At 43.8% G+C, this 10,182-nt stretch overlaps 2 protein-coding genes across 7 annotated transcripts in view; both read left to right on the top strand.

Moving 5' to 3' along the window:
• Positions 1 to 3,643: 3,643 nt before the first annotated feature.
• Positions 3,644 to 4,348, top strand: LOC115461893. The gene has a single exon (XM_030191951.1). The coding sequence runs from the start codon at positions 3,644 to 3,646 to the stop codon at positions 4,346 to 4,348; it is 705 nt and encodes a 234-aa protein (XP_030047811.1).
• Positions 4,349 to 8,977: 4,629 nt separating this feature from the next.
• PJA2 (praja ring finger ubiquitin ligase 2) overlaps positions 8,978 to 10,182 on the top strand; it is a 135,478-nt gene continuing 134,273 nt past the window's right edge. Inside the window, exon 1 of one of the 6 annotated variants that reach the window (XM_030193462.1) lies at positions 8,978 to 9,055. In XM_030193462.1, coding sequence (XP_030049322.1) covers positions 9,013 to 9,055 — 43 coding nt within the window. In that variant the 5' untranslated portion in view covers positions 8,978 to 9,012. The other 5 variants (XM_030193457.1, XM_030193458.1, XM_030193460.1 and 2 more) reach the window with 5 other exon arrangements.

Below are 10,182 nucleotides of genomic sequence, written 5' to 3'. Positions count from 1 at the left end.
CCCCTCCACATTACTGAAATACATTAAAGGCTCTGGCAGAGACTCATTTATGAAGTATGCATTCTTCCCAATTAATATTTCCAAATAAGCAAAGGCACTTTATTAAATTTGGAAATATTAATTCAGAAGAATATATACTTTGCAAATGTGTCTCTGCCAGAGTCTCTAATGTATTTTGTTCAATCTAATTCTCCCTGATATTGAATTACTTTAAACCACATATTTAATTTGATTTCACTCATTTTCACTACATTAAAAATATAGAGATCTTCATGCAAGCAACACAGATAATACATACAGTGGGGGAAATAAGTATTTGATCCCTTGCTGATTTTGTAAGTTTGCCCACTGACAAAGACATGAGCAGCCCATAATTGAAGGGTAGGTTATTGGTAACAGTGAGAGATAGCACATCACAAATTAAATCCGGAAAATCACATTGTGGAAAGTATATGAATTTATTTGCATTCTGCAGAGGGAAATAAGTATTTAATCCCTCTGGCAAACAAGACCTAATACTTGGTGGCAAAACCCTTGTTGGCAAGCACAGCGGTCAGACGTCTTCTGTAGTTGATGATGAGGTTTGCACACATGTCAGGAGGAATTTTGGTCCACTCCTCTTTGCAGATCATCTCTAAATCATTAAGAGTTCTGGGCTGTCGCTTGGCAACTCGCAGCTTCAGCTCCCTCCATAAGTTTTCAATGGGATTAAGGTCTGGTGACTGGCTAGGCCACTCCATGACCCTAATGTGCTTCTTCCTGAGCCACTCCTTTGTTGCCTTGGCTGTATGTTTTGGGTCATTGTCGTGCTGGAAGACCCAGCCACGACCCATTTTTAAGGCCCTGGCGGAGGGAAGGAGGTTGTCACTCAGAATTGTACGGTACATGGCCCCATCCATTCTCCCATTGATGCGGTGAAGTAGTCCTGTGCCCTTAGCAGAGAAACACCCCCAAAACATAACATTTCCACCTCCATGCTTGACAGTGGGGACGGTGTTCTTTGGGTCATAGGCAGCATTTCTCTTCCTCCAAACACGGCGAGTTGAGTTCATGCCAAAGAGCTCAATTTTTGTCTCATCTGACCACAGCACCTTCTCCCAATCACTCTCGGCATCATCCACGTGTTCACTGGCAAACTTCAGACGGGCCGTCACATGTGCCTTCCGGAGCAGGGGGACCTTGTGGGCACTGCAGGATTGCAATCCGTTATGTCGTAATGTGTTACCAATGGTTTTCGTGGTGACAGTGGTCCCAGCTGCCTTGAGATCATTGACAAGTTCCCCCCTTGTAGTTGTAGGCTGATTTCTAACCTTCCTCATGATCAAGGATACCCCACGAGGTGAGATCTTGCGTGGAGCCCCAGATCTTTGTCGATTGACAGTCATTTTGTACTTCTTCCATTTTCTTACTATGGCACCAACAGTTGTCTCCTTCTCGCCCAGCGTCTTACTGATGGTTTTGTAGCCCATTCCAGCCTTGTGCAGGTGTATGATCTTGTCCCTGACATCCTTAGACAGCTCCTTGCTCTTGGCCATTTTGTAGAGGTTAGAGTCTGACTGATTCACTGAGTCTGTGGACAGGTGTCTTTCATACAGGTGACCATTGCCGACAGCTGTCTGTCATGCAGGTAACGAGTTGATTTGGAGCATCTACCTGGTCTGTAGGGGCCAGATCTCTTACTGGTTGGTGGGGGATCAAATACTTATTTCCCTCTGCAGAATGCAAATAAATTCATATACTTTCCACAATGTGATTTTCCGGATTTAATTTGTGATGTGCTATCTCTCACTGTTACCAATAACCTACCCTTCAATTATGGGCTGCTCATGTCTTTGTCAGTGGGCAAACTTACAAAATCAGCAAGGGATCAAATACTTATTTCCCCCACTGTATATAGAGAACATTCAAAAGAGAAAAGTGGAAGAAAAATTAAGTCACTGTCAGGCTTATTTTCGAAAGAGAAGGGCGCCCATCTTCTGACACAAATCGGGAGATGGGCGTCCTTCTCTCAGGGTCGCCCAAATCGGCATAATCGAAAGCCGATTTTGGGCGTCCTCAACTGCTTCCCATCGCGGGGATGACCAAAGTTCACAGGGGCATGTTGGCACCGTAGCGAAGGCAGGACTGGGGCATGATTAAGAGATGGGCGTCCTCGGCCAATAATGGAAAAAAGAAGGGCGTCCCTGACCAGCACTTGGCCGACTTTACTTAGTCCATTTTTTCTTGCCACCAAGCCGTGAAAAGGTGCCCGAACTGACCAAATGAGCACCGCAGGGTATTGGGGATGACCTCCCCTTACTCTCCCAGTGGTCACCAACTGCCTACTACCCCAAAAAAAACTTTAAAAAACTCTTTTGCCAGCCTCTATGCCAGCCTCATATGTCATACCCAGCTCCATGACAGCAGTATGCAGGTCCCTGGAGCAGTTTTAGTGGGTGCAGTGCACTTCAGGCAGGCGGACCCAGGCCCATCCCCCCTACCTGTTACACTTGTGGTGGTAAATGTGAGCCCTCCAAAACCCATCCAAAACCCACTGTACCCACATGTAGGTGCCCCCCTTCACCCCTAAGGGCTATGGTAATGGTGTACAGTTGTAGGGAATGGGTTTTTTTTTTTTGGGGGGGGGGGTGGGCGACTCAGCACCCACGGTAAGGGAGCTATGCACTTAGGAGCAATTTGTGAAGTTCACTTCAGTGCCCCCTAGGGTGCCCGATTGGTGTCCTGGCACTACCAATTCTGGCTCCTCCCATGACCAAAGGGCTTTGATTTGGTCATTTTTGAGATGGGTGTCCTCGGTTTCCTTTATGGCTGAAAACCGGGGACAACCATCTCTAAGGTCGACCGTCTCAACCTTTAGGTCGACCATCTCTAAGGTCGACCTAAATGTTGAGATTTGGGCATCCACGACCGTATTATCGAAACAAAAGATGGACGCCCATCTTGTTTCGATAATACGGGTTTCCCCGCCCCTTCGCGGGGCCGTCCTGCGAGGACGCCCTCATGAAAACTTGGGTGCCCCATTCAATTATGCCCCTCCATGTAGCACAACTACTTAAAGAGAACATGGCGTACCAGAATCCTACACAAAAATGGAGGAACAACTACCACCAACAGAACCTGGCACTGTTTTTGCCTTTATAAATTCATTTTACTGTTACTATTATTATTTTATAAATTATTTCTTTCTGTATCAGTAGCTTTTATCTTTATGCTCATATTCAGTGATTCCATTAACTTAGATTGCTACACTCATCATACATGGATAAAGTGGTGCGATTACCCATTAGTCAATTTTAAGTATAGAAACAGACTTTAATAAATAAAAACAAACAAACCAAAAGAATAAAGGAATACTTTCTTTTTAATTGAACTAATTTAATCCATATAAGTGGTAACTTTGTCACCATTCATGCATACACGGTAGATCTTTTATTTAGTTAGCTTAAGTTATATTCCGAGCAGCTTAATTTCATGCTCTACCAATAAGGTTCTGAAATCTTCTCTGTTCCCAGTAGCTTTGACCTTCCTTCTCTCTTCTGCAATGCTGATGGTTGAGTTGAAAATCCAGATAATGGAGGAAGCAAATAGGAAAGGTCACATGTGAGAAACCTACACCCATGTGAAGAGGGCACGGCCAACATTCATGGCCTGCAAGACAACAGTTCGTGGGAGCAATGGCCAGAAACTGTATGACCAGCCAGCAATACGTGATCAGTGGAAAGAATATACAGAGGAGTTATATGAAGGTGAACAACAGATCCATCTGATAGAGAAGGATGAGACACTGGAGCTGGAGCCAAATATTTTGAAGAAAGAAGTAATGTGGGCAATGAAGCAATTAGCCAACCGAAATCCCCCGGGAATTGATGGTATACCAACTGAACTGCTCAAGCCCATACCAGTTGCAGCATTAACAACATTATGCCAATGTATATGGAACACATGTGAGCGGCCAAAAGAATGGAAAAGATCAGTTTTCATCTCAACTCCAAAGAAGGGAGAAACAAAGGACTGCACAAATTACCACACCATAGCTCTGATACCACATGCATGCAGGAAGATCATTCAACAGCGCTTGAGTATAACCATCGACAGGGAGTTGTCAGATGTGAAAGCTGGCTTCAGGAAAGGCAGAAGCAGTCATGATCATATTGCCAACCTTCGATGGATTATGGAAAAAGCAAGGGAGTACCAGAAAAATCTCTATATGTGTTTTATCGATTATTCAAAGGCATTTGATGTGCTTGAGCACAACAAGCTCTGGATCTGCCTGAAGGAGATGGGCACACCACCACACCTGATTGAACTCATAAGATCACTCTATCAAGATCAAGAAGTTACAGTCTAAACACCATATGGAGACACAGATTGGTTCAAGTTTGGAAAGGGCACACGACAGCGATGCATCCTGTCACCAGTAGCTTTCAACATGTATGCTGAAACTGTCACGCGACAGTGCAATCATCTTTCCAATAGCAACATATGGCTGAGAATCTTGGATGCTAAGAAAGACAGACAGGCGAAAAATTGATGCATTTGAATTATAGTGCTGGAGATGACTGTAACACATCCCATGAAAAGCCATAATAACAAACCAAGCAGTTCTGGAACATATCAAACCAAAAATATCACTGGAGGCCAAGGTAGCAAAACAAAAGCTCTCCTATTTTGGTCACATAATGCGAAGCAAGTCCCTCGAAAAAGACACCATGCTTGAAATGGTTATTGGCAAAAGAAAAAGAGGCTGCCCAAGAATTCACTGGATAGATACTATCAAACAAGATACTGGAATGAACATAGCAAACTGAAAGAAGCTGTGAGAGATCAGAAGGCATGTCAAACACTGATCCATAGAGTTACCGAGAGCCATACTCAACTGACTGGATGAGGAAGGAAGGACCTATAACCTAGCTGGCCCCAGGTCTGCCTTTAATTATACCTCCAAGTCTATACATACGTTATGCATACAATTATTTGTAAAACTGGTGCAAATAAAATAAAAAAAGAAGAAAATAACTCCCAAGGCATTATTTTAACACTTCACTTTAGAGGCAAGTGGGCATTCCAAGGAGGTTGAAGAAATCAGGAGAAAGGTTGACGTCAAAAAGTTTAAGCCAATTAGGTTAGTCTCTGTTTCCCCTTCCTTGCGCAGCCATCATCTAGTACACTCAAAACAAAGCAAGCAAACCTATGAGTTGCTGCTGCATTCTCTTTGTCGTTCTTTATTGTTGGTAGCATTTTTATTTAATCTCACTTATATTTTCAAACATGATGGCTTGTGCAGCATATGGATGTGCACAGAGGACATATTGGTTTCACCGGTTAGAGTACTAATTTGTTCTACATTTTAAATCTTTGTGTCATTTGGAGGGACTGGCTATAGGGATTCCCTGTATTCGTACAGAGATGTTTTCCCCTAAAGGGCCACCAAAACAGACATCATGTTATGAAAATCTGGTGTTTAACGATCAGACTTACAGTTTAGAAGTACAATGAAAAAAAAACCCATTAATTAGGTTGAAACTGGGAGCATTTAACATCTTTTTTTTTTCCTGTGTATTCATCAAAAGAAAAAGATGGCAGGTCGGAATACGCTCCTTTTAGTTTTGTGGAATGCAGTGGATTATTATAAAAATGCACTTGCTTTTTTTAATTACTACTGTTTCACAGATATGTATTGAATAATGAGGTAGGGGATTCCTTCATGCAGAAGTTCTATCCAGAGACAGTCTAAATGTGCCAATGTCCTGTTCAGCACACTATTAGCTGTCAAGTTCATACAAAGCTAATTATGTTAAATAGAAAATAAATCTGTTGGCTCAGGCTGCTTACTATGTGAATAGTTCTACCCCCTTTCCTTCAATTCATCTCTAAATGTCTACCTTTACTATTTTCAGTTCTTGCCTCTCTCCTTATTTTAGATTGTAAGATGCCCAGAAGGTCTCCCATAAGGCAGGATAGTAAATAACTAATAATAAACTTGAATATTCCATCACTGTTTCATTATTGATACCAAGTATTACATATTAAGAGCATTTGCTATAAACTTTCTTTTAATTAATTTATCCAGTCCTTACATGCACATAGTTTTGCTTTTTAAACCCAAAGGTGAATCATAAGGGTGACTGAACAATTAGGTATAAACTGTATTGTTGTTTGTGGGGTTTTCTTTTTCTTTTTTTTACATCTGTACATCTGCTGTCTGGAATTTTGGAAGATGGAAATGAGAAAATAAAAATTAAATTTTGGATGTACTCTGTAAAAGTTGTTTATTTTTGCAATGTGTGTATGCATGCCTGTTCTGGTGTATGCATTTGATAATATTTGAATAACTGTCTATATGGCTATGATTTCTGAACATGCGGCATTATTAAAGGACAAACTTTTAAATGCCTAGCTGGGTATATATGGTAATCTCATCTTTGTTAAATGTTTCAGACATATTCGTGTACTTGCTCCTATGATATAACTGAATTCTATTATTCTCTCACTGTATTTTCAAATGTAAGCCAAATTGAACCAGAGTTTGCTTGGGATAATGTGGGATATAAATGTTTTTGTTTTTAAATCCTTTATCCTCCACCTTTTAAGACACTGCCTATCCTGCTGGATGGTGATGAAACAATGAAAGCAAGTTTGGTCCAGTGAAGACTAACTCAAAATAACCTGTTGCTTAGCTGAGTCCTAGTATTACCACATTGAAAATGCGACTATACCATGCCTCTGTGGTTATGTTCCACTAATAAGTTAAACAATTAACTAGCTATCTTGAAAGGATTATATAACTGTTGGATGCATGACAAGGGACACACACATACACTTATTTATTCAATATCACAATTCTTCATGTACAGCCAGAAACAACCTTTAAGGGTGGATAGTGTTCACAATGAGCTCCTTTTAGTATCGACCAGATAGAAGAGCGAAGCGTTTTCCGTTTTGGCACACTATCAGGCTCATTTTCAAAGCACTTAGCCTCCCAAAGTTCCATAGAAACCTATGGAACGTAGCCTCCCAAAGTGCTTTGAAAATATGCTATAAGTCATCTCAAGAACAAAATATAAGAAAACCGATAGACTGCATTAGAGGCTTATAGTCCATTTAGTTATGTTTAAAAAAGAGGTCTGCCTGAAACAAAATATTTTTTATTTTGACTTATAAAACCACTTGCTCCTTAAACATGTTCAAAAAAAGAATAATCCATTTGTATATCTAAAAGGTAAACTTCTAGAAACTGATGATGTGATTCAGGGGCGTAGCTACATGGGGCCACAGGGGCCTGGCCCCCCCAGATTTGGCCCTAGCCCCCACCAACCCTTTCGACCCCCCTTCCCGCCGCCACTAACTCTACCCCACCACCGAGTAACTGTGCTGGCGGGGCTCCCCAACCCCCGCCAGCCGAAGTCCTCTTCAGCCGGTCTCCGGGCTGGCGCATTGCTGCAGCTGATGTGGAAGACTAGGATTCTGTTTTTTCTGTGTGAGTCGTCCTGACGTCCTGAGTTGCACGTTCAACTTGCAGGACGTCAGGACGACTCACACAGAAGTAACAGAATCCTAGGCTTCCACATCAGCTGCAGCAACGCGCCGGCCTGGATACCGGCTGAGGACTTCGGTTGGCAAGGGTTGGGGATCCCCACCAGCACAGGTACCTGACGGCGGCGGCGAGAAGGGGGGGGTCGAAAGGGGAGGGGCACAAGGGGTCAAAGGTGGCAGGGGGGTCCGCAGCGCTGGGGGGGGGGGGGCTAAAATGTGCCCCCTCACCTCACGCTCTGGCTCCCCCTCCCGCCAAAGTCTGGCTACGCCCCTGAATGTGTCCCAATGAGAGTATAATTTTACTTCCATTTAATTTCAATATATCCCATCTTTATAACACCAGACTTACCAAGGCAGATTACAACACCAATGAAGAAGAACCCATCAAGAAACAGGATATCCTCAGTGATATTTCGCCATCTGCATTCTATAGAACAGTATAGAAAATGTGCACACAAAATACAGAGTCTATAACTGCTGTTTCTACCAGCTATAATAATTTTTTAAGCTGTTTTAGTGAGATTCAATTTTTATATTTCATATTTATAGCAGTGGCGTAGCCAAGGGTGAGCCTGAGTGGGCCCAGGCCCACCTACTTTAGGCTCAGGCCCACCCAGTAGCAGCACACCTACGAAGTGTCTAGCTGGAATTCCCAAGCCCCACCAGCTGAAAATTCCTGTCCTTCCCTCTGATGTATTCCTGCCTATGCGGAAACAGGAAGTTGCATCAGAGGGAAGGCTGTGGAACCAACATGAGCAGTGTGTATTATTTGCTGCTTGTTGCCAGTGAAAATCTGCTATTTAAAAGGTATGCGGGGGAGGGGGGATGTTTGAGAGACCATATGGCATGCAGGTGAGAGAGGGAGAGGTCAAATCACTTGTGGGACAGGGCGGAGTTCTTCTGCCCACCCATCTTGGGCCCAGGCCCACCCAAAATTGGGTGTCTGGCTACGCCCCTGATTTATAGCTACATACGGAGTGGAGGAGTAGCCTAGTGGTTAGTGCAGTGGACTTTGATCCTAGGGAACTGAGCTCGATTCCCAATGTAGCTCCTTGACTCTGGGCAAATCATCTAATCCTCCATTACCCCTAGAACAAAATAAGTACCTGAATACATATAAACCGCTTTGAATGTAGTTGCAAAAAACCTCAGAAAGGTGGTATATCATTTCTCTTCCCTTTGGAATAAATGAAAAAGCTGTGAATAAACCAAAAACTTTTGTCCTCCACCTTTTAAGGCATTGCCTATCCAACTGGAACAGCTTTAGACTTTTTACAGATGGACCACGCATTTATATATATTTTTTTCCAAATCTTTTGCTATCCATTTTGTTTTGGGTGAACTAAAGCTCCGCCTACTGCCGGCAAGCCCCGCCTACTGGCTTCACCCGTATAATGGACTAGATAGGAACTGTTTTCTTCAACTTCCTTGGGTATGGCCGACCTCCACACACCTGCAGCGTCTGGCTGCACCGTGCACATGGAGGGCACCACACCACCCGCATACGCCAGTACTAGAGCAGGTGATTTCTGACGCTGCTGGTCTGTGTGTGAGACCGGCTGCATCAGCCCGGGCAGAGAGTAAATGAGGTTGCGCTGAATTATTGAAGGGAGGAAGACGCGGTACGGACGTCTTGGAGAACTGTGGGTAGGTTGGTGGACACTGAGAGGCTCGTCGTGACACTAAGAGCAAATCCCGTTTCAGTGCAGCGCTATTCTTCCAACTTGTCTTTGAGATCGCGCGCGACCAAAGGAGGTTTAACCTCCTTGCTCGCGACAAACCCCACAGCTTCCCTTTTCCAGTCTGACCGCCGCTGTCGTCCCGCTTACCGGAAACAGGAAGTTGTGTCGGACTGGCAGACGGGACGCCTCAGAGAGGGAGAGAGAGAAGTTGTGTCATAGGGGACGGGGCACCGGAGAAGGAAAGCTGCGGGATTGTTGGTGGGCAACCTCTGGTATGAGTTTGATGGTGGGGTACCGGATCGCGGACAGTGAGGAGAGGGGGGAAATATGCTAGACCGAAGAGAGCGGGAGAGATGGCAGACTGGTCCTTGAATGGTGTGAGGAGAGCTGTTCGGTGTGTGTGTGGGTAACTGAATGCTTGTGTCACAAGCCTAGTGCGTGCGACTTGCTATCTTTGCTTTCAAACTGCAAACCTCTGCATCACCAGAATACTAGATATTTAGGGGTCTTTTTAACTAAGCTGTGGCAGAAAGGGGCCTTTGGTGCCCTTAGATGGGGGCTTTCCCACACACTAAAGCCATTTTTATTCTAGCAAAATAGTCAAGTTTCAGTTTTTGTTCTAATGGCTATGTGCAAATGTCAGCATTAGCGTGTGGCTATTAAAAGTAATTGCTATGTGAGCTCTGACTGCTACCCATTTGGTAGGTGGTAAGGGTTCACATGCTAATACTGTGTTAATCGGTGTGCGATAACATAGATATACTGATTAAAGCAGAGATACCCCTCTCTGCAAGTGGGCATGCCGCCTTCAAAAAAAAATTACACAATATTAGCCTGTGGGTAGTATGTGCAGATTCCAAACTTACTGCAGGATGCTTGAGTGTGCCCCATGGTAAACCATTTTAATCTGTGGTAAGGGACTCCTTAGTACCTTATTTGTAGGGATAAAGGTTTGGGGTGACATGAT

Source organism: Microcaecilia unicolor, chromosome 2, assembly GCF_901765095.1.
Source record: "Microcaecilia unicolor chromosome 2, aMicUni1.1, whole genome shotgun sequence".
Lineage (NCBI taxonomy): Eukaryota > Metazoa > Chordata > Amphibia > Gymnophiona > Siphonopidae > Microcaecilia > Microcaecilia unicolor.
The sequence above is the reverse complement of the archived record's forward strand: the minus strand, read 5'-3'. Positions and strand labels throughout refer to the sequence as shown.

Coding starts and splice junctions, on each gene's coding strand:
- LOC115461893 (XM_030191951.1), top strand. CDS start 3,644: ATGGCCTGCAAGACAACAGTTCGTGGGAGCAATGGCCAGAAACTGTAT.